Source organism: Typopeltis vanoorti, chromosome 25 (assembly GCF_054136105.1).
Source record: "Typopeltis vanoorti isolate ZY-2024b chromosome 25, IOZ_Tvanoo_1.0, whole genome shotgun sequence".
In the NCBI taxonomy this organism is placed as follows: Eukaryota; Metazoa; Arthropoda; class Arachnida; order Uropygi; family Thelyphonidae; genus Typopeltis; species Typopeltis vanoorti.
The window spans coordinates 32,115,373-32,141,411 of record NC_143573.1 but is presented as its reverse complement, the minus strand read 5'-3'; the positions used below and the strand labels follow the sequence as shown (position 1 = coordinate 32,141,411).

The 26,039-nt window shown below is 34.5% G+C and overlaps 1 protein-coding gene across 2 annotated transcripts in view; it reads right to left on the bottom strand.

Moving 5' to 3' along the window:
* brun (trafficking protein particle complex subunit brun) overlaps positions 1-26,039 on the bottom strand; it is a 452,915-nt gene that overhangs the window by 180,568 nt on the left and 246,308 nt on the right. For both annotated transcript variants that reach the window (XM_090414220.1, XM_090414221.1), the window contains exons 16-17: positions 18,993-19,203; positions 7,841-7,926 (exon numbers count right to left, since the gene is read on the bottom strand). In XM_090414220.1, coding sequence (XP_090270346.1) covers positions 7,841-7,926; positions 18,993-19,203 — 297 coding nt within the window. The remainder of the gene's footprint in view (positions 1-7,840; positions 7,927-18,992; positions 19,204-26,039) is intronic.

Genomic DNA, 26,039 nt, shown 5'->3' with positions numbered 1-26,039 from the left:
TGCATGGGGAACAGTCACAGGATATCTGGAGGAAGCAACATCACACTGTATACCCAAGGGCAGAAGAGTAAATCGCGTAAGAGTTAGATGGATGAGTAGTATCATTAAGCATGAGCTACAAAAAAAAAGAAAATGTTATGGAGGAAGGAGAAAGGTTACCAGCTAACTCATGAACAGTACAAGGATCAGGCAAGAAACATGAGCAGCATGGTAAAAAATGCAAAATCAGATGATGAGAATAAATTAAGCAAACAGACAAAAGGAAATCCCAAAGAGTTTTTCGTTATGTGGAAAATAGGAGGAAGAATGACTATGGAAGAAATTTAACGAGTGCAGATGGTAAAGAGGTGAGATTGTCCAAAATTGTTGAGATACTCAGTGACTACTTTGCAGGGGTATATCATCCAAGTAAAGATATTGTTATGGCAAAGGTGAAAGGGGACTGATGTGAGAACAGAAGTTGATGTTGATAAACTGGAGGTACTTAAGATATTGCAGAATCTGAATGCAAATACAGCAGTGGGATTGGATGGAATATTGGCTCATATATTAAGAGAATGTGCAACAAAATATCTGCGAACTGATGAAGACTTTGATTAGGCTTGTACTAGAAAGTACAGCTTTACTATTAAAAAGCAGAGATTACCTCATAGGAATCTACCTTACAATGAATACGCCTGCCTTAAAAAGTTAAAGGATGACAAAAATATTGTCGTAATCAAAGCGGATAAAGACAATGTAACTGTCATTTTAAATGCTACAGAATATGATAACAAAATGAAAAGTCTCCTGGGAGATACAAACACCTACAAACCCTTAGACAGAGACCCAACTTGGCATACACACAAAAAAAACAAATGATCTAATAAAAAAGTGCCTCTCTGGATGGAAGAACTTAAAAAATTCTTGGTATCAAAGGATGTTTTGATTGTAAGTATTTATTAAGTTCTTCCATCCAGAGAGGTACTTTTTTATTAGACTTCCAACTTGGTGAAATACCTCACCAACATGATCTCACAACATATAGGAAAAACATCTTCCTTCATAAAAAATAGTAAACATTTCATAGAAAAAGTGAAAGATATACATATTGGTCCAACAGACATCTTAGCAAGTCTATACATTATCAGCTTGTTTACAAACATCCCGAGACAAGAAATTTTGAATCTCCTAGAAGACCTCTTCCCTCGGGACATCTTAAATCTTTTTAAACATCGTATAAACAATACTTTATTCACCTATCAAGACAGAATCTGGGAACAAAAAGGACTGGCTGTGGGTTCATCATTATCACCAGTATTAGCAAACCTATTTATATAAAAATTTGAAAACAATGCTCTTAAGAATTACCATAAAAAACCAAAAATATGGCTACGCTATGTGGATGATATTTTCATCATATTCAATGGAATAACAGATGAACTTATCAATTTCAAAAATTATCTCAACAATTTGCACAACACCATAAAATTCACTTTAGAACAAGAAGAAAATAAAAAACTTCCTTTTCTGGATATTCTATTAGAAGTTAATGAAGAAAGTAAACTCTCCTTCTCCGTATATAGGAAGCCGACAAACACTGGAAGATTTCTAAATGCAACCTCACACCACCATCCTTCACAAAAAATAAGCTTAATTAAAACTCTTTGAGACAGAGCATACAATATCTCCAGCACACAAGAAAGATGTAATGAAGAACTAAAATACTTAACACAAATCCTCCAACAGAATGGATACGAAACAAAAACCATCACGAGAATCCTTAAAATGCCTCCAACTAACAACACAATAAAACAGGATTACAAAAATGCAATCTCGCTTCCTCGTATCAAAAATGTTACAGATAAGCTAGCCAAATTAATGAACAAACACAGCATAAAAGTAGCCTTCCTTCCTATGGAAAAAAATCTCGAGATTCCTACATCCACCAAAACCACCTCAACATCCTCTTAAAAAACCAGAATTGTTCAACGTCAATAACGTTTTATATCTGCATTCTGTTATTTGAGTTTATGAATAACCAGACGGTAATGATTTGTATTTATTAATTCTCTTGTTTAAACTTTAAGTTATACTATTTACCCCCTGAAGATGTAAATCCTACGATTTATGAAACTTGTCAGGAACTATTATTTCAGTATTTTGTATAACTGAATAATAAAAATGTGGTGTAATCACTGAAATATATCTTTTGAACCAATTAGCCACAGAAGTCTACGCCTGTATTTTTAACTTGTTACAGTTACTTTTAGTAGAACCTTAATATAATTAGACCATGACACTCTACATTATGTACATGCAGTTTATGCATGTCATTGTTGAATATGCCAGTTCCTATTGTTGTTGTTGTTTAACAACAGGACAAAAAATTTCATACCAAATATATATATATTATTAAGGATATTTACTCGGATTGTAGACATTTTTATATTAGAATTTTACTGACTAGAAATACAGAGATAAGACAAAAACTTTAATTAGAACACAACTAGTTTCGTCAGAATGCCGACTTCTTCAGGTGTACATACTATCACAAAAAAACTGGAAATTTAGCAAGATCAAAAATGAACTTCTCATATAAACAAGTTAGGAACAACAATAGTCAAGTTTGAACTGTGGTCCGTGAGGCAGGTCTAACATGAGACGTTAGTGAGTGGGAACTATCTCGAGAATGCCCGAACTGAATTACTGCGCTGTGTGAATCAAGTAAGCTATAACTTAAATTACTGTTCGTGTGGGAGTGCAGAACAATTTCTTTCGATTCTAAGATACGTCTTTCTAGTTCATCAGGGTATTTATGTATATTTGTAGTAAGATTCCAGTCTACTGGTGTTGATGCTCTTCTAAATCAGAGTTGGCAGAGAAAAAACATGACTGGAGAGGGTGCTTGCACAGGTTCTGTTGTAAGATATATCATGTTGATGCTCTTCAAGTCATAGTGAGATAGACTTATCTGTATGCCCATAATACGAGCTTCCCGCAACTACAAATAATTTTATATACTCCTGGAAACTGAAGTTCGTGATGTTCTGGCTTGGGTTGACTCAGGAAAGAACAAAGTCTTGGTAGGGTAGTGAAGTAAGTTCTAATGTTAAATTTCTTCATAATTTTCGCCAATTTGGGTGATAGAGAACTTATGTACGGTAATTGAATGTGTGCAATAGGGTTCGAGTTATCTTCTTGCCGAGGTTGGGGACGTAGATATAGATGGTGAGAAATGCTTCAAGGTGAGTAGCTGTTGTTTAAGAAAATACTTTTGAGGTGGTGAAGTTCGATTTGAAGATCTTCTGAAATTAGAGATCTGGCTCGATGAGCTAGAGTGGTGATAATTCCAAGTTTCTGCAAAGGGAAGTGATGAGAGGAGGCATGTAAGTATCTGTCCATATGAGTTGTTTTTTTGAAAAAATAGAAAATTTGAGACAATTAGGCATCCTAGTAATCTTTACATCTAAAAAGGAGAGGACACCATTCACCTCAAGCTCCAATGTGAATTTGATGTTTTGGAGGCGATTATTGTTCACATGATCTAGGAAGGTTTGCAAGTTCTCTGGACCATATTCCCAGATGAGGAAGATTTCATCTATATATCAAAGTCACAGTTTTTGTTTTAGTGTAGCGCTACAAATTGCCTTTATCTCGAAGTCTTCAAGAAAAATGTTGGCTAACACTGGAGACAAAGGGCTGCCCAAATCTAAACTGCTGGTTTGTTTAAAGATTTTTCCTTCAAATAAGAAATAGCTGGAGTTTACACAATGCATTAATAAGGAGAAAATTTTTTTGGAGAGTTTGTTTTTAAGCAGATTGAGGACTTCTTTGGTGCTGACGTTCTTCTAAATTAGAGTTGGCAGAGAAAAAGGACATGACTGCACTGGAGAGGATGCTTGCATGGGTGCGGTTGTAAGAGATATCACATTGATGCTCTTCGAGTCATGGTGAGATAGGCTTATCCGTTTGCCCATAATATGGCTTCCTGCAACTACAGATGATTTTATAATACTCCTGGGAAGTGAAGTTGATCTATCGTACAAATTGGTGAAAATTACAAAGAAATTTAACATTAGAAATTACTTTACTACCCTACCAAAACTCTGTTCTTTCCTGAGTCAACCCAAGCCAAAACATCACCAACTTCAGTTCCCATGAGTATATAAAATCATCTGTAGTTGCGGGAAGCCGTATTATGGGCAAACAGATACATCTATCTCATTAGAAAACAGCCTAAAATCATCTTTAGACAACACATCTTGGAATGGTTAAAATATCAGCACACCGTGCTTCTAGATCCTAACACATCAATAAATTGTCTCTTATTAGGAAATTTAATTGCCTTAAACAGGAACAAACTCGTCCATCTTCCATTCCTTTACAGGACCTAAAAAATGTTGTCATAAACAAATCTTATCTTCACAAACCCTTTCTTTAGCAGAAATAAGCATACTTTCTAAAGGGCTCAACTTAGTCACGTCTCTGCCTCTATTCCCAAGTAACTCTTTCTCACCAAAGTAGAAAAGGCTGCCTCACATCTCCCAAAACAAGCAGTGAACCTACTCAGAATAGAAGCTATTTTTACAATCAACAACAGTCATCCACCTCCAGATAATTTATCTCGTGCTGAAAGAAAAGCTATCCACCAACTTCGTAATAACAACATTATTTTACCAGCAAACAAAGGAAATGCAACAGTCATCCTTAACAGATCTGATTACTGCATCACGATCAACGAATTATTAATGCCTAATACTTACTCTCTTTTACAAAGTGACCCTATGAGAGAACTTCACAACTGGACCAATAACTTCTCAAGTCAACCTTGGAACTTCCAAGACACACCAGGTTTCTCCCCGTTCTCTTCATCTCCTGAATCCACATTTATACAGCCTTCCAAAGATCCACAAAGCAGACACACCTTTAAGACCGATAGTTGAAGGCATTGACTCACCCACTCACAACCTGTCAAAATACCTTGCCTCATCTTTAAAACATCTCACTGGGAATTCTTCCTCTTATATCAAGAATTCTGCAGATTTTATATAGAAGGTAAAAAATTTACACCTCAAGGAGTGTGACAGAATAGTCAGTTTTAATATTGTCTCTCTCTCTTTACAAATGTTCCTACTAAAGAAGTCCTCAATCTCCTAAAAAACAAACTCTCCAAAAAAATTTTCTCCTTATTAATGCATTGTGTAAACTCCAGCTATTTCTTATTTGAAGGAAATAACTTTAAACAAACCAGCGGTTTAGCTATGGGCAGCCCTTTGTCTCCAGTGTTGGCCAATATTTTTCTTGAAGACTTTGAGATAAAGGCAATTTGTAGCGCTACACTAAAACAAAAACTGTGGCTTCGATATATAGATGAAATCTTCCTCATCTGGGAATATGGTCCAGAGAACTTACAAACCTTCCTAGATCTTATGAACAATCGCCTCCAAAACATCAAATTCACATTGGAGCTTGAGGTGAATGGTGTCCTCTCCTTTTTAGATGTAAAGATTACTAGGATGCCTAATTGTCTCAAATTTTCTATTTTTCAAAAAACAACTCATATGGACAGATACTTACATGCCTCCTCTCATCACTTCCCTTCGCAGAAACTTGGAATTATCACCACTCTGGCTCATCGGGCCAGATCTCTAATTTCAGAAGATCTTCAAATCGAACTTCACCACCTCAAAAGTATTTTCTTAAACAACAGCTACTCACCTCGAAGCATTTCTCACCATCTATATCTACGTCCCCAACCTCGGCAAGAAGATAACTTGAACCCTATTGCACACATTCAATTACCGTACATAAGTTCTCTATTGCCCAAATTGGCGAAAATTATGAAGAAATTTAACATTAGAACTTACTTCACTACCCTACCAAGACTTTGTTCTTTCCTGAGTCAACCCATCACGAACTTCAGTTTCCAGGAGTATATAAAATCATCTGTAGTTGCAGGAAGCCATATTATGGGCAAAGAGATTCATATCTCACTATGACTCGAAGAGCCTCAACGTGATATCTCTTACAACAGAACCAGTGCAAGCATCCTCTCCTGTCATGTCCTTTTCTCTGCCAACTCTAATTTAGAAGAGTGTCAAACACCAGATAGACTGGAATCTTACTACAAATATACATAAATGCCCTGATGAACTAGAAAGACGCATCGCAGAATCGAGAGAAATAGTTCTGGACCCCTCACACATGAACAGTAATTTAAGTTATAGCTTACCTGATTCACACAGCACAGTAATTCAGTTCTGGCATTCTCTAGATAGTTCCCACTCACTAATGCCTCACACTAGACCTGCGACGCAGAAGCCAGTTCAAATTTGACTGTTGTTGTTCCTGACTTGTTTATACGAGAAGTTCATTTTTGCTCTTGCTAACTTTCCAGTTTTTTTGTGATACAATTATTGTACAAGTACAATTAGATGGTGCTCTATGATAAGTCAGTTGACATACCAGGGTCAATTAATTGAAGGATTGTTGTTCTAAAGATTGGATAAACAGTATATTATTGTGCATGTATATATATATATATACACACACACATATATATATATATATTTATGTAAATCCTACCCACAAAAGATTGTTAAGTTATAGTACATTAGTATTAATACTATGGGTAGGCTGTTGGTTAGATAATCCAGAAACCCTGCTCTAGAGACCAATCACAGAACTATTTCAAGCCTCCAATAATCAAGTGGTGGTTACACCAACTAATTAGTGAAAAGCATGTACTACCTCTTCACAAACAACCATGGTTTACTGATTGGGAGTAGATAAGTTATCCATTTAGCTAAGGTAAGCTGGGTGAACAATATCCCAGGAATGGAAAGTCACTAGGGATGTGCCCATACAGTCTGTTTTGTGGCTATTGCTCTTTATCTTGTGTGTTAATTATATTGGAAAAGGTTTGAATAGCAATATGCAGTTGTTTGCAGATGATGCAAAGTTTGGGAAGGACTATGAAAGTAAAGCTGATGTTGCGGATTTGCACAAGGATTTGACTTGACCTAGTGGATGGGCAAGTGAGTGGGGTCTCTAGTTCAGTGTTACAAAGCGTAGGATTATAAAATTTGTGAAGCAAAGATGGAATGCCAATATTTTAGAGGAGATAGAAGAGATAAAAGATCTAGGGGTAATGATGAATAAGGACCTAAAATATAAGAAACATACTACTAAAAGTGTGAAGACACAACAATAGATCATGGTAATAATGCAGAAGACACTGATATATGGAAGTAAGGTAATTATATTTCCATTGTATAAGGCCTGGTTCATGTAATAATTGGATTTACCATGCACAGATTTTCACTAGGTTTTCAAAAGGATGAAGAGATATTGAATGTGTCCAAAGACAATTAACTGAAGTGGTTTCCTAGTCTTTGGGATGTTGAATATGAAGAAAGATTCAGAAAATGCAATTTGAAGTCTATGGATAACGGATTATGGCTGTGACTTATAAAATGATAAGAGATTATTACCAGATAAATGTGAATGAGGATTTTGCTGCAATGAGGATACACCGGGGGGGGGGGGTTGAGAGAAGCGGTCTTCCCTGAAGCTCTATAAGAGGAAGTGCGAGGGGAAATAGAGAGAAGTGGGGGAGTAGACTTTATACATGGAGAGTGGTAGGTTGTTGGAATGGACTGTCTGAGAGTGTGGAGAAAATTAATGTTTGAAGCATGACATGATAAGCTATGTGTGACAGAGGGACCTCCTACTGAGGCATGATGATGATAACTATAATAATAATAATACAGCTAAGAAGACTCCACACCATAATCTCTACATGACTTAACTGTAACACATTGTTTTTTTATAATCATTAACTAATAATAAAACATACCTTTTTCTAGTTTTGTCTGAAGGCTTATGTCAATTTTGGAAACTAGTTCTTTCCCAGAATTTGCTAATGTAATTGTGCATTCTCGGCTGTTAAAAATAAAAATGAGTTTTCAAAATATATTTGTATTTAGAAATGCCAATAAAAGAAATATTAAATAAAAAACAAACAACCTTCATGTGGAATGGGAGGGGAAGAAATTAACAATTCACACGTAAAATATGTAATTGCAATACAAATAACATCTATCACTAATAAAGCAATATTTTCTTTATAAAAGCAGATAAGTTATGAAATAATTTCCATTACATTGACTCTAAATATCTATTCTGGTTGTTGTGTATACCTAAAAAAGATCCTGTGCCACTAACTAGACTTAAAAAAGAAAGAAAGAAAAATTCTCACTGTAGACACCTCAAAGCTTTATGTTTTTCCATGCTTAATCTATAATCGCCAACCAGCTGTCACCTATCAAGAGAATACTCCTAACTGACCAAATGCTCAAGTTAATAGTCCAAATTTGTAACCTGAAAGAAAGTATGCACACTAATCTGTGATATAATGTGAACACTAACTTATAAAATATAACTAACAGTCAATTTCTTAAAATGACAACTATAAGTTCCCACATGGTTATAAAGTAGAATGGCTAGGTTCAAATTCCACCAGGGGCATGGATGTTCATGTTGTCCTCAGATGGGAAATGGATTTCATCACCCAGTGTGAGAAATTTTAGAGGACTGAAGTGGCTTGAAAAATTGCTATGTTTGGTCTCTTGAGCAGGAGTTTCCAGTTTATGTAAAAACATAAAATAAAATAATGATAATATAAAATAAATAATAAAGGCCTCCCTAGCTGGACAGATTGAGAGGTAGGGGCCAGACTAACAGAGAGATACCCTGATCTTCCAGGTTGGAGGTTTTGCGTAAGACTGATTACTTTACAAAGCAAAAAGTTTCTATAATTAAGATGCTGGAACTGGAAAATTCATTAGATTCACTAACAAAGGAAAATGATCAAGAAAGAATAAAGCTAAATTATTAGGAATCGTGGACATTTTAAAAGTAGCCACGTGGAATGTGCAAAGCATAACAACAAAGGAATTAAAATTGGTAATACAATACAAATATTAATATAGCCGTGACAACAGAAACAAAAAAGAAATTAAAGGGAACAAAAGATATAGATGTTTTACTATGCTATAGAGAGTGGACAGTCGTATAAGAGATTCTAGAGAATTGGCCATTTTAATCAATAATAAATGGAAAAATAGAATATGAAAGTACACTTTTATAAATGATCGAATCATAACAGTTAAATTAAAAACAAATAAAAGCTACTTCAATATCATAGTAGAATATGCCCCCGAAGAAGGTAGGAAAGAGGATTCCGAACAATTTTATAACTACAAAAACAGTTAAATGAATGTAATAAAAATTACTATATATTAATAGCAGATCTTAATGCTAGAGTTGGAAATAATCTAATCCCTAATGTCTTAAGAAAATATGGAGAAATTGGAATGAATAACATTCCAATTTCTCATTGGAATGAAGTCTAACAATTCTTGACCATAACAATGGTCAAGAACTGTTAGACTTCTGTACTTTTAATAATTTTAAAATAATCAATACTTTAAAAATATATATATAAATAAATATACTTGGAATGGCAGAAGAACAAAATCTATAATTGATTATATCATTACTAATCAGAAACTAGCTCCATGTGTGAGAGATGTAAATGTTTAAAGAGAAAGTGAAATTTTTTTCAGATCATTATTTAGTAGTCTCTAAAATAGAAATACTAGCAAAGTAGAGAAAGAAAGTAAATAAGAAAAAACAAGAAATAGAACAAATATATATATTACAAGAATAAACCATTAGAGTATCAATCATGATTAACAGATTACCTTAAAGAAGCCCAAATCAGTGAAGATATAGAAGAAGAATGGAAAACTTTAATAAATATAATTCATAAAGCAGTCTCTGAAATATCTGTAAAGAAAAATAAAATATTAAAAAGAAAAACATTAAAAATCTGGAACACAGACATAGAAAATGTAATAAAAGAAAAACAAATGGCATACAAATCACTCCTTCAAAAACATGCAAAGGAAACAGAAGAAATATACAAAAAAAAAAAAAAAAGAAAGAAAGAAATATAGCTAAAACCATAGCACAGAAAGCTCATCAAGATTCTTGGGACAGATTTATTAATAAAACAAATGTACATTGAACACAAGCCATAGCCTATAGAATATTAAGAAAAATTAAACAATGAAGAAAGAGATACAACACAAAATAACATAATACAAGAGAATGGATAGAACATTATAAGAATTTATGGTATTTTCCAAATTTAATAACAGAAAATAATAATGAAGAAATCGGTACTGATATAGAACCAATAAAATTTGAAGAACTCATCATCATCGTCAAATTCCTGACATATACTCTCAGGGGGGATGTACAGAATATGATAGTACTACATGAGATATTTACATCATTACTAACTTCCTATCTACAATTTTCCTGCAAATCGATCTGTTACCTGTCAAGACTCCAACATTATCAGATCTCATATTGCTATCATTTAAGGCACTTTTTACTATATCAATCCACCTATATTTTGGTCTTCCTCCTGCCAACCTGGCAGAGAACACTTGTTTTGCTAATCTTTCCTCTCCCATTCTGTTTAAGTGACCATACCACATGAGATTAGCTCTGCTAACACATTCCTACATGCTAATGATGTCAAGTTCTTTTCTAATATCCTCATCTTTAATATGATATTGCCATTGATGCCATCTGTTCATGCCCCTAATCTTTCTCAAGAGACTCTCATATCTAATCTCTACTCTTTGGTCAAGTGTTTTACTTCTAGCCCAACTCTCAGATTCATAAGATAAAATTGGTTTGAACACTGTCTTGTATACGAGGAATAAGTTTATTAAATAAAGGTTACAAAATATACAGTAAAATTTTTAACACTTAGAAATACAGCTAATTTTGTGTTTTGATTAATTTCTCTCTTATTCCATATAAAGTTATTCAGTTGACTTCCTACCATACCAAGCTTTGTTGTTTCTGTTGTCTATTTCCATATTTAATTTATCATCTTCACTAAAAATCATGAGTAAGTAGCTGAAATGTTTTTCTTGTCCTATAGGTTCTCCATTCACAATGCAATTGATATTTTCAATGCGTCTGCCTATTATTATTGTCTTTGTCTTGTTATTGCTGACATTCATACCATATCTATTGCAAGAGTTATTCAATTTAGTCAAGGAAAATTGCAGACTTGTACTGGATTTATTTAGAAGTATAACATGATGATGCAATAAAGGTATCAAAAAATAGAAAATCAACCAGATTAGATTGCATAAATACAGAGCTTTGAAAATATGGCAGAGAATATATTACAGATTCTTAAAATTAATAAACAACTGTTGGAGGAAATGTGAGGTTCCATCAGACTGGTTAAAAGCTAAGATTATATCCATATTAAGAAAGGAGACAGAGATGATTGTGGAAATTACAGAGGAATAAGTTTATTAAATAAAAGTTACAAAATTTACAGTAAAATTTTGAAAACACTTAGAAATATTGCCAACAATCTACTCTCAGAAGAACAAATTGGCTTCAGACATGTAAGATCATGTACAGACAATATTTATGTGCTAAAACAAATTATTGAAAAAAGACGAGAATTTAATTTAGAGACGCATATGGCCTTTAGAGATTACAAGAAAGCTTTTGATAAAATACACAGAGAAAAAACTATGGAATATAATGAAAAAACAAGGATATCCATTACATTTTGTATAAGCTATAAAAAGTTTATATAAAAATGCAGTTACAGTTAAGTAATAATTTAACAGAAGAGACTGAAATAAATCAGGGTGTCAGGCAGGGATGTAGCTTGTCTCCAACTTAATTTAATATATATATATATATATATATATATATATACATACGAGGTTAGTCTGAAAAGTTCTCAGCCTCGACCATAGATGGCAACACTATTGGCAAGATTGTTTTTTTTTTTTTCTTAGTTGGCACATTTCTCATAAACATCCATGTGAAATTGCAAGTCATTCTATCAAGTGGTTTGTTTTATACAGCTATCTGAAGCAAAAGTCATCTGTATCCCTTGAAATGGATAAAATTGAGTATAGTGCGTTATAAAATTCTTTGTAAAAGAAGGTTTAACACCAAAAGAAATTCATTCGAGTCCATAAAAGTTTATGGGCACTCTTCTCCTTCGTTTTCGACAATTAAGAAATGGGCTGCCAAGTTTAAACATGGCTGTACCAGCCTTGAAGATAATCCTCATGAAGAACATCCAAAAAAATGTAACAACAGAAATCATTAATCAAGTGCACAACATGGTATTGGATGACTGACGAGTCAAAGTGTGTGAAAATGCTGAGATTATAGGAATTTCAAAAGAACGTGTAGGATATATTTTGCATGAAGAATTGCAAATGAAAAAGCTTTACACAAGATGGATATCGTGCTTGCTCACAGCAGATCAAAAATGCACTCGCATGAAAATTTCTGAACAGTGCTTGTGCGTTGATTTATTACTATGGATGAGACTTGGATTCACCATTACATACCAGAATCAAAACAGTGGACAGAAGCCGATTGTTCAGCACCAAAGAAGACAAAGTCGGTTTCATCAGAGGAAAGGTCATGGCATCGGTGTTTTGGAATGCTAAAGGAAGTTTGTTTATTAATTATCTTGAAAAGAGTAAAACAATAACCAGAGAATATCATCATCATCATCAAATTCCTGCCATGTACCCTCAAGGGGTGTACAGGATATGACAGTACTACATGAAAAAATTACATCATTACTAACTTCCTATCTACAATTTTCCTCCAAATCAGTCTGTTACTTGTCAAGACTCCAACATTATCAGATCTTATATTTCTATCGTCTAAGGCACTTTGTACCGTATCAATCCACCTATATCTTGGTCTTCCTCTGGGTCGTTTTCCTGCCAACCTGGCAGAGAACACTTGTTTTGCTAATCTTTCCTCTCCCATTCTATTTAAGTGACCATACCATCAGAGATTAGCTCTGCTAACGCATTCCTGGATGCTGACAATGTCAAGTTCTTTCCTAATATCCTCATTTTTAATATGATATTGCCATTGATGCCATCTGTTCACGTCTCTAATCATTCTCAGGACTCTCATATCTGCGGTCTCTAGTCTTTGGTCAAGTGTTTTACTTCTGACCCAGCTCTCATATCCATAAGTTAAAATTGGTTTGAACACAGTCTTGTATACAGCTAATTTAGTGTTCCGACTAATTTCTTTCTTATTCCATATGAATTTATTCAATTGACTTCCCACGATACCAGCTTTGCTGATTCTGTTGTCTATTTCTATATTTAGTTTACCATCTTCAGTAAAAATTGTGCCTAAGTAGCTGAAATGTTTTACTTGTTCCACAGGTTCTCCATTCACAACACAGTTGACATTTTCAAAGATTCTGCCTATTTTCATTGTCTTTGTCTTTTTATTGCTGACCTTCATACCATATCTATTACAACAGCTATTCAATTTAGTCAGAGAATCTTGCAGACTTGTAGCGGATTTATTTAGAAGTATAACATCATCCGCATAAAGCAAAGAGCTGACATTAACATCTCCAATTTTGATATCAGGTTCAATACCACATTCCTTCATAATGTGATCCATATAGATAATGAATAACAGAGGGGATAATGTACATCCTTGTCTCACACCAGATTTAACATTAAACCATCTCCCTGTACTTCCTTCAATTCTAACTGCTGACTCACAACTCAAATAAAGACTAAGTATTGCTTGATATAATGCCCCGTTGACACCATATAACTGCAGCGTATTGAATAGCTTCTCTCTTGGCACCTTGTCATATGCCTTTTCCAAATCGACAAAACTTAAATACAGATCTTTGTTATATTCCCATGCTTTCTCGACTATTTGTCGTAAAGTGAAGATCTGATCTTCACTTTACGACAAATAGAGAATATTATTCTGATCTTTTAACAAGACTAGACGAGAAAAGACCTGGTTTATAGAAGAAAAAAATCATCTTTCATCACTACAATGCACCTGCCCACAAAGATGTTTTGGCAATGGGAAAATTAAGGGATCTGCACTATGAATTGTTGGAACATCCACCCTATTCCCCAGATTTGGCTCCCTCTGACTTCTGTCTCTTCCCAAAACTAAAATTCTTCCTCGCTGGTCAGCGTTTTTCTTCGAATCAAGAGGTGATTGCAGTTGTAGAGGGGTATTTTGTAGATCTTATTGAGAACCACTACAGGGATGGGATAATAGCACTGGAGCATCGCTGGAATAAATGTATTAGTCTTAAGGGAGATTATATTGAAAAATAAAAATAATTCTGAAATTATAAATTTGTTTTTTCATTGTTAGGCCGAGAACTTTTCAGACCACCCTCATATATTGATCAGATTATTAAAATATGGAAAACAATAAAACAAGGTATTTTCTTAACCAGGTCCAATACTCTCCCACCCCTAGTCCCCTCCATCACATGCTGCCTTAAGTAATTATGACTCAGCAGGTGTATAAATTCTATTTCATTTTTGCCATGAGATCTTTCTTCCTTCCAGTCTGTATCTCCATAATATATGTAACGCAATTGGAAGAATGCAGTCATTCTTCCAATTGCATTACATTTTATTAATATGCCAAAAGAAGCTGTAAAGTGCTTTCTTTTAAGTGAAAAGGTGAAAGTTCTCGACTTCCTAAATAATAAATAAAAACATATGCTGAGATTGCGAAGATTCCATTCACATTCGGATAACTTTTTTTTTTAGCTATTGATGTTAATCTCTTACTATGCTTATTTATAAATTAAACTTTATCATAGGTATGTATGTATAGGAAAAAAACATAATATTATATACTATGGAATACTAAAGTCACTTTGAATATATATATATATATTCAAAGTGGCTTTAGTACGATGGACCATATTCAAGTTGTACAAGATTACTGAATGGTGTAATGAATATCAGTTACCATTATGTCTTGGTTTTATTGATTATGAGAAAGCCTTTGATTCAGTAAAAACTTGTGCAATACTTAAAGTATTACTAAACCAACAAATACAGGAGCCATACATCAGGACCATCAAATCAACATACACCAATGCCAATTTCTTCAAGAAGTTTGAAGAAATATTCAAAACTTCTTGATTAGGAAAGGAAAGGTCTGAAGATAAATGGAAGATATTTAAGCCATTTACACTTTGCAGATGACATGGTTATCTTTACTTCAACTGCTCATGAATTATAGACTCGTACCCACGAACTCCATGCTAGCAAAACAGCTGGACTAAAAATAAACCTAAAGAAGACTCAAGTTATGTTCAATAGCTACGTCCAACCAGAAATAATAAAAATCAATAAAGATGAAATTAAACAAGTACTGCAGATCATTACATATACTTAGGACAACAGATATCAATGGAACAAAATATCAGGATGAAATTAAAAGACGCATGATGCTCGGGTGGAAAGCATTCGGAAGATTACATTCAATATGCAAAAGTCAACTACCATTATGCCTTAACAGAAAAGTTTTTAACCAATGCATTCTTCCTGTGTTGACATATGGCTGTGAAACACGGACACTAAATGTAAAGGAAATTCAAAAATTAAGAACAACACAATTTAGCATGGAAAGAAGTATGCTTGGTATCACAAGACTGGATCACAAAAGGAATACATGGATAAGAAATCAAAGCAAAGTGTCTGACATCATAGGAAGAGTGAAACATCTGAAGTGGCAATGGGCTTGGCATATTGCTCGAAGACAAGATCAACGTTGGACAAAAGAAATGCTGGATTGGATTCCACGAGAGGAAAAACAACCATGACGCTGACCTAAATAATCACGGTGAATTGATATCATCAGATTTGCAGGAGTGACACAGGAAAGGAGGGCCATGGACAGACAGTCTTGGAGTAATCTTGGAAAGGCCTTCATCCAGCAGTGTATCGACAATAGCTGCTGATGATGATCATGATATATATATATATATATATATATAACTGAATACCCTGTGTGTGTGTGTGTGTGTGTGTGTGTGTGTGTGTGTGTGTGTGTGTGTGTGTGTGTGTGTGTGTGTGTGTGTGTGTGTATATAGGGTTTTCGGTACTATTCTCAGTTTCAGGTATTCACAGGAGGTCTTGGAACATATCCCCAATGGATAAGGGGAGGACTACTGTATATTTAAAATACATCCTCTACCACCAGTAGCACCTAATAGAGCATACCCTGGAAAAGCATGCTGCATTACAGAAAATTCAAACAAAGACATTTCTGCATCTACACTGAAGATAATTCAAAACTTAATAAAAAAAAAATTATACAAAAACTTTCCAAGATATGAAAACACTGATATTAAGGCCTACTCAATAACCAAGGTTCAGGAAAGAACCCACACACACGATAGCCATCCTAGGATTCTAGAATCTAAACCTGATCATTTATACTTTCCTTTGAATTGCTTAAATGCATACTACAATTCCTGTGCTCCAATGATATCTCTGTAAAACATGAAATAATGAAATTAATTGCTAAACTACTGCTTCATTTGCATCTTCATGCTATGTAATTATGCTATTAAGTTGTAGGATAATTATTATTTATAACAGACAGACTTGTACAAAGATATTCATATAACATCAAAGGATATGTACAGAATGCAGTAAATCAGCTAGCTATAAGGCCATCTGCCAGTGATTCTTTTAAGTTTTGAATAGCAGATTAAACCACTATGTCTTCAAAAGGAGGTATTTTTATTTTCTATTTGAATTTTTTCACCAATCCATTTTTGACTAACTGACAATAATGACAACAAAGTGGATGAAGTATCTAGCATACTATGTGAAGACTACTATGGATTTAAATTTGACTGTGACTGAGAAGTTTGTAAATGTCTACAAATACATGATTTGTAGATGATTTTCATCTCTTGGAATGACATCACTACCTTCTTTAAAGAAGGTAAGTGATGTCATTATATTATGTTTATTATATTTGGTCTCTCATGAAAGTTTGCCAACAGGAAAATATACCCGAGGAATGGAGGAAAAGTACTCTTGTCCCCATCTACAAGGGTAAAGGGGATGCGCAAGACTAAGAATTACAGAGGAATAAAGTTGATGTCCCACACAATGAAAATCCTAGAAAGGGTTCTTGATGGAAGACTGAGGAAGGAGGTGGAGATTGCAAAGGAGCAATTTGGTTTCATGCCTAGTCGATGGGCCACAGATGCTATCTTTGGGGCACGACAGATGATGGAAAAGTTTCGAGAGAAGCAATGGCAGCTACATCTGGTATTTATAGATCTGGAGAAAGCGTATGATAGAGTGCCAAGAAATCTGGAGGTTGAGGGAGAAGAAGGTACCAGAGAAATATGTCAGGTTGGTGCAGGAGATGTAAAGAAATGTGAAGACAAGTGTTCGAACCTGCCTGGGAATGACAGAAAGTTTTCCAGTGACAGTTAGCTTGCATCAAGGGTCTGCATTAAGCCTGTTTAACACGTTCGCTGCCAACTACGAGTATACTCGTAGTGGGTAAACCTGCTTCACAAGCCAGCTACGAGTATACTCGTATGACGCTTACCGCCGGGAACGAGAGTATTGTAGTGACCTTGAAGAAGCGAAAATCCTTGGCTTGTGGGGCTAGCATCAAAACTGTGTATTCTCATAGACCGTATATGCTCTGTACAAGCCAACTACGAGTATACTCGTAGGACGTTTACCTCCGGTAACGAGATTATCGTACTGACATTGAAGAAGTAAAACTGCTCGGCGTAGGGGAACAGACCATGCCAAAGTAGCGTGGCAGCGAACGTGTTAATATTGTGATGGAGGAAGTGAGAGAAGATGCACCTTGGACCATGTTGTATGCAGATGATATTGTGCTGTGTGCAGAATCAAGAGAAGAAGTGGCAGCTAAACTGGAAAGTTGGAGGAAAGTACTGGAAGAGAGAGAGAGAGGTATGAGACTGAGCAGAAGTAAGACTGAGTATATGTGTTGCAAAGTGGACGGCAGCCAGGAGACAGATCTGGAGCTGGAAGGAAATGTCACTGACCTTCCTGATGACATTTCCTTCCAGCTCTAGATCTGTCTCCTGGCTGCCGTCCCCTAAGTATCTAAAGGGTCAACAATGAATGAGGATGGTGAGGCTGAGAAGGAAGTGGGATGCAGAATACAAGCAAGATGGAGGAACTGGAGAGAGAGAGAGATGGCTGGAGTGTTATGCGATAAGAGGGTGCCGATCAATCTAAAAGGCAAAATTTACAGGACAGTAGTGAGACCAACTATGACATATGCTTTGGAAACTGTGGCCCTGGGGAAAAATAACATCAGCAGGATGGAGGTAGCAGAGATGAGAATGCTTAGGTGGATGTGTGGTGTGACCAGAAAGGATCATCTGAGAAATGACTATGTAAGGGGAACGGTGAAAGTTACAAACTTAGGAGCAAAGATACAGGAGGCAAGATTGAGATGGTTTGGTCATGTGATGAGGAGGGAGGAAGAGTATGTGGGAAGAAAGGTCATGCAGATGGATGTGCAGGGGAAGAGGAAGCACGGACGTCCAAAGAAGAGATGGAGGGAGATGGTGGAGGAGGATTTGAGGATGAAGAACTTGGATGTGGCTACAGCCCAAGACAGGAAGTTGTGGAGGAGACTCACCACAAACAGCGACCCTACTTAAGTGGGTAAAGCTGCAGAAGAAGAAGAAGATATTTGGTCTCTCTAGGCAGGATTTCCAGTTAATCTAACTTTTGACACACACACAAACTATAAATTTCCACTAATGTGAATAGGATTACCATTCTAAAAATAGGTCTTAGCACAATGTCAGATGGTCTTACAAATGCTGCATGCATCTGTTAATGTTACATAAACAGCTAAGTAAAAATGTAATTAGTGATTGTGCAGTATAGCTGACAGCAAGCTGCTATTTGCATAATAAGTCCACAGACAACTTTCTTTTTTTTTTTGACTAGTAATGATTCATAAGTGACAGTGGAGCTTTGAGTTATAGAAATACTCAACTTAAAAAGGATACTAATAGCAGTATGTATGTGTGTTTAAAATACCTTTCTCCTGCATACATAGTTACAGCAGCACTAATAACAACATGACTGGTATCTCTTAAAGAGGAAAAAGTATTGGCCTTTGGAAGTGAGGTAGTAACCTGCAGCTGAGGTAGCAGAGGAATAACATCAACAGAGAAGAAGGGTTTCTTAATAGTTAGTATATCTCTTAATCTACAATTGCTTTTCACCCCAAGTACACAAGTTGTGTAACCTGTAATAAAATATACAGATCCTTTATGTATTTATCAATAGATATATATATACTGATAACAGTTAAAAAATAAATACAACAAAAATACATTGGTTAAACAATTACTTGAAAGTTTTAACCAATCATTCTTCATATCTTAAAAACATGTTACTTCCAAAAAAAAAAAAAAAAAAAAAAAAAAAAAAAAAAAAAAAAAAAAGCAGTTAATGGACAAAAAAAATTCACTAAGCTAAACAAACATTTATGAAGCGCAACATTGTGAGTTTTAAAATATTCGCTACATACATACTACATGTCTAATAAAATGCAATTAATTAATAAACTTCAATTAACTTAAAAAAAAAAGGAATTCCTTATAAAAACAATATTGTAAACACACTATTATATCATAAATATGACATGAAAATTGTTCATAATTTCTATATCATAAGTTATTAAAGATTTAGAACTTTTGTTTTTGTTAACAGTCATAATGGTAGTCTGAAGAGTTCCAGCTTTAAGTTTTCCTCTAGAAAACAAAAAATTTTGTACATATCAGTACTTTAAAAAAGTAATTTGTTTCTGGTTTTAATCATGAGTTTCAAAAAAGGCAGGCCTTCTCAAATACAATTTAGTCATAAATCCAAGGTAATATATTTAATATTTATTATTATTCAATAATCTTTTTTTTTTTTTTGAGATTAATGCACTTCAAAATGTTTTATTCTCATTTTTCAGAAACAATTTCTATTTCATATAGGGAGCTATTCGTGCAACAAAATACAAATGACAAGGCAAAGGGAAGAAAAAATGTGTCCTTGTTTGTGTGCTGAATTATTTAATGTTCATCTGTTAATAAAGAATGTGAATTTCTGTAATTAAGTATTAAAAAATGAAATGCATGCAACTGAACTTGATTTATTGTGGAAGAATAAAATATGAGAATTACGATGAACAAGACAAAAGAATTTTATTATTATTATTATAGGGGAACCTCAATGCAGAATGCCAAGTAACATTTCAACAAGCACTAATCATGATTCACACAATACCTGTTATACTTCTCTTTGAATTCACTCATTTACCAACAAATCACTCGCAACTGACTCTAGAAACCCATTACAATCATTCACCACTATCTCCAAGCAAAAAATCTAGTTCTCGTGTGCTAACTACACTTCTCAATTTTCAAAAATAGTCCCTAATTCTCCTCTCTGTATAAATTCTATAGAACTTTTAAGTAGCTCATATGTTACTATCATATCCCCCTTTTCTATCAACCAATTTCTTTAACTCACAAATCTTCATTCTTGGAATCCATGAAAATTCTTAGTCTATGGAATCTTCATAAGGATAGTGTGAAGATTGCATAGACCTATTAGATCCTCTCCAATTCTCCCAAGAAACCCAAATGACAAGATCTGTGCATAACAATCCATATCTTGTTATTTGGGTTTCATGGGAGAAGAAATAAACCAAGAAACCCAAATGACATCTGTGCACAACAATCCAGACAGTTAAAGCCTTAAAAAGAGGTATATAATAACATCCTTATCTTTGCTAGTCAGTATTCTTAAATAACCAAGTAAATCCTATGAGTGCTTTTGGCCACTTCTGCAATATGATTTCTGAACTTTAACTCACAGTCCACCAGCACCCCCAAATCCCATAGTTTTATGAATTTCCTATAGTCCAATTCTATCAGTGTAGTGCAGCACAACTGGTAATCTTTTCATTCTAAAATTCATGACCTTTTAATATTTTGTCACATTAAACTGATAGCCATTGTGCCTTGCTCATAATGCCATTCCATTTAAATCATTCTGCATGCTCTCTATATCAGCTTTATTAACAATTGCTCTACACAGTTTTATCATTAGCAAGTAATTCTTTATATAATTCCCTTCAAACCATTTCTTCTATAATTAATATAAAAGTTAAAACAGTGGCCCAAATACAGAATCTTATGGCACACCACTGGACACATGTCTTCTCCTGGACTCCTAAACTACTCTGATGTCTATCCATTAACCACTCTCCTATCTGCATCATTAGCTTCCTATCCAAATCCATCTGTCCAATTTATGTAACAGAGTCCCATGCAATATCCTCCACATGCTTTTACAAAGTCAAGCGGTATCATCATAGACCAGTTCTCCCTATCCAACTCAGCTGTTACTTTATTACAAAAATTGAGTAAATTACTGAGCCACAAAGTAACCTCCCCAAAAAACATTCCTGATACAGTATGCTATTCCTATCCATGGATTCCTGAATTTTGCCCTTAACCCAACTTCTCCAATATCTTGACCATCACTGCTTACATGCTGATCAGTCAATAATTTGCTACAGAAGACTTGGAGCCTCCTTCATACAATGGAACCATTTTCCCCTTCTTTCCACTCTCATTGGCTATACCAGAGCTAAGACTCAAGCAATTTTGTCAAAGGAAATGCCAATTTTTCCCATGTTGGTTTTGTCTTTCATCCAGCCTTATATTTGCTAACTGTTGTTTGACCCCACTTTCAAACATAAAGAAAATTTTTATTATACTGCACCACTCTATGTTTAAAATCACACAATTTTTGTGATTTTAAACATAGAGTGGTGATTGAGGGAATTGATTTTGTGATTGAGGGGAATCAAGCACCAATTAGCACTATAGCTATGAGAACTTACTACAGGCCAAAATTATCTTACTTATATATAGGGTTTCCCGCAAGATTCGTATTTTAATGAGCAGTGCAATGAAACTGAAATTAGGCAAGCATAAGAATCAAGTTAACCAAGATATTTAATTCTTTCACAAAATTATTCTTACATAAGAAACAAGAACTCTATTAAGATCAATACAATTAGAAAACAATTTATGCATTCTATAAAGAAATTAGATTCTACTCAGCTGAGTATATCATTTACTGCTAGAACTTATGTATAAGGCTTTCACAATTCTCATCCATTATGATTTCAACTTAGTTTCACTTTAAACAAGATCAATATTCAGCAAAACTTTTTAAAAGTTAATTCTTTTTAGTCTCAGAGAAATATTCATAAACTTCGATTTATCAAACACTTAACTGGCAACATCAATATATATCAGAGGATTAAAATAGTTCTTAAAAGGTTCAATCTTAAATATACATATGCATTGTGAGATAACACATTCAAACACGAACTATTTCTTTAATGAAGTTTCTCACATTTTGTTTCACAAGGAAATGTTTTATAATATCACTCAATCAAGCTGGACTAGCTGGCTTCAGCAACGCGAAATTTTACAAAGCTCTTCAGACACAAGCAACACTATCACACGTTAGTTATAGAATAGATATTCTTACTGGTATGATCATCATAGCTTGCACATTATGGAAAATTCTTACATCACTTCTAGGCACTCGATAATCTTCCACTATAGACGACACAAAACTTGTAGTATCCCTGAGTTCAACAACTTATTTGCCAAGACTGGAAAAGATATTTTCGTGCTCATAATAACTTGTCTTACGATAAATCTCAATCATATTATTATTATCCACTCACTCAGGTAAATTCCTTTACAAGGTGACAGGAAACTAAATAATTATGAGTTTGAAGTAAGATTCATTAAAATCAGAACAAGCTTCCAAATCTTTGTTGCGACGTTCGATCTCGAGTTAGGTCATGTCTCGCTACCTATCTACACTCACTCCATTTTCCTTCTGGTTCCTTCTTCCTCTATCTCATAAATCCACTCTCTTTTTTCCCACCCACACCATGAAATTATCACGTGATCACTGTAAAGTTCTCTAAGGAACGCGCTATCATGAACTAACTTAGTTTTCTGACAGCGGCCAATCAAATCACATTAGCAGAGTCCGTTAGAAATACTTTCACTTTTCGTAACAACAAATAAAATGCATCACAGTTCACTTAGGATACATTTACAAGTTATATTAATAATTTATACAAGATAAAATAACTAAAAAAAAATTACAATTATTATTTCAATGAACAAATAACAGTAAGTGTTTAAATTACAATTTATTTAGGAGCAAACTTAGCTCAGGAAATGCAATTCATGTTAAATCATGAATGAAGTATTAATAAATCATAAAATTCTTCATTCACAATTTAACACTAGCACATTCTGGTAACATGCAAACTGATAATCCATTTAATCCAAAGCTATATTCATATTGAGGCGCTGTAATATCCTAAACACATCTACTTCGCTTTTAATTTTTCAGGAAATGACAATGTATATTAGAATATTAATTAAGTTCCATTGCCCTAAAGCCTAAAGCAATTAACATACTTGCACGTGGCCATAAATTTGCAATAGCACTTAAAAAAATTTTAGCAGAGGAAATAATGATACAAGTAGAAAGACGAATCCACACTTTTCCCAACTATACTGCCAACAACATCTCGCCAAGCTAAACCACCAAAAATCAACTTTACAAAAAAGGAATTTGAAGCTCTGCAAGAGATAAATAGCAATAGTAGAATAATAATCACCAGAGTGGATAAGGGGGAAATGCCACTGTGGTTTTAAACCAATCAGATTACTTAGGTAAGATTGCCTCTTTAATTTTAGATCGTTCTACCTACCTCCTTATAGACTACGATTCCACCAGCACACAAATCAGAACACTCCATAGGCTCCTTAAAAAGATTACCACTTGACCTATGGAGGTTACAAACAGACTAAAACCTTATAACTCTAGACCCCCCCTCCCCGACCCAGATAGAAATTAGCCGAACATTTAGCAAAGTGCTTACACAGTATACCAGCAACACACCTTCACACATAAAATCTTAGCATACTTTAAGCCAGTGTTAAATTATAATATCGGTTTATAATTTAATTGTTAATTGATGTTGACTGCAGCATTCTAATATTCTACATCTATTATCAACTTTGTATTTTTATCAATTGCACCTTTGTTATTCTTTTACATGTGCACCTTAGGCCTAATTTACTACTTCTACTTTACCCAGTCATAACTATAATCTGCTTAAGATAGACCTCTCAATTAATCCCTTATAATCTTCTTTATGTTTCCACTGCTAGTAAATAACCTTTGTTATTAGTCTATCCACGAAAAAACAGGTTATCGACTCTCAAACTATGCAATTAGAAAAATTTATTTATTTAATGACTGCGCCATTCTAATTTGTATATACAGCTTGAGAATTAAAGTATGGAACATAGGGAAGATCAAATTTAACATACACAATCTCTTATTGCTAGTCGTGGCGATTTTTATTCAAACAAGCTCACAGGTTCACTAATTTTCTGGGAGACAGTGCATTGGCAATAGATAAGGCAAGATAGTTATACAAACAAAACATTTCATTTTGATCTTAGTATGAAACTACAAATCACAATATAAGAGGGAGAAAAATCTCTTTCTAAACCTAGTCATATACACATTAAGTGTAACATACAATTAACTTTCTCTTACATAACACTTGCTTAACCCCCTTTATGCTGTTAACTCGTCTAAATTTAACATACAGTTATTCTTTATGAGCTAACTTAGCTAATCTCCATTCATTCTATATATAAAATTTACATGAGTTTCCTTTCATTACCATAACTGTTTACTTAAATAGTTATTAACAATTTCCTATAAGCACTTTCATTACATACATAAATTCCAACGGTAAACTTTTAAAACATTAACAAAACAAGTCTTTACAGATACAGTCCAGTTAACATGAACAATTCTTCAGCTAGGTCTGCTTAACCTTGTGACCTTTTCCTGGAATACGACTGTTGACTGGATTGTATGACGGTTCTTCACTCTTGCAGTTGCCGAGAAATTTAGGTAGATTTCTCAGTCAGAAACAGGAAATGAACTGCTGATGTCTTCTGCTATGCCCACGGATAGCTGTACGCTCCGAGCATGACATTGCAATCTGGCTGGAGTTCCATCGAAATACGGCCTCACCTTCACTACTAGGACTCCATCCATTGAAAGGGAGCGGCGCCAGCAGCCTCCAAAACTCAAGAAGGAGAGTGATAGAGTGACCAGTGAGAGTCTTCTAAATCCTCTCTTCTCTATACTCTAATTTTTTGAGAGACCTTTCAGCTCTCTTAAATATCTTGTCTCATTCTATGTAACCACGTAATTGTTGCCAGGATCACCTGTCGGCACAGTGACATCACATTGGCAGGCTCTGTGCAAGACACTATATCGTGGGTGCATATTTTTATGTTCACAAGATCTTGCAAATGTTTGTTTATGCACAGCCATCGTTATAATCCAGGCTAATCTGCTTTCCTTCATTTTACATACAACTTAATAAAGCTTATGTTTGTGTACTTTTACAGTAAAATTTAACATTCATACAATTACTACATATTACTATGTAGTAATTGTATGAATTACTACATAGTAATATGTAGTAATTCATATTTTATATATGTGGAAACCTCGGTAAAATCGAACTTGGAAAATTGTAATTAATTTAATCTTTTGTGAGAGATTTTACACCAGTATAGAAAACCTCACACTGATATAATGGTCAGTTTTGATATCTCCTCCTTATTTACCCATATCCCACTCAAAGATACCTTAGACCTCATCCAAGCCATATTTCCTACTGATATCTCAGCCCTATTTCAGTTCGCAATGAACTCAGGCTATTTTGTTTGGCAAGGAAAATTCTACAAATAGATAGAAGAAACAGCCATGGGTTCTCCACTCTCTCTCTCTGCCCCTGGCCAACTTCTTCATGGAGACCTTTGAAGAAAAAACTTAAACTCTACCCCATATAAACCTACTGTCTGGCTACACTGAATGTTAAATATGAGAGGATTGATTAAGTAACTCGAATTTTACATAAGTCAAATTTGTAAATTACATACA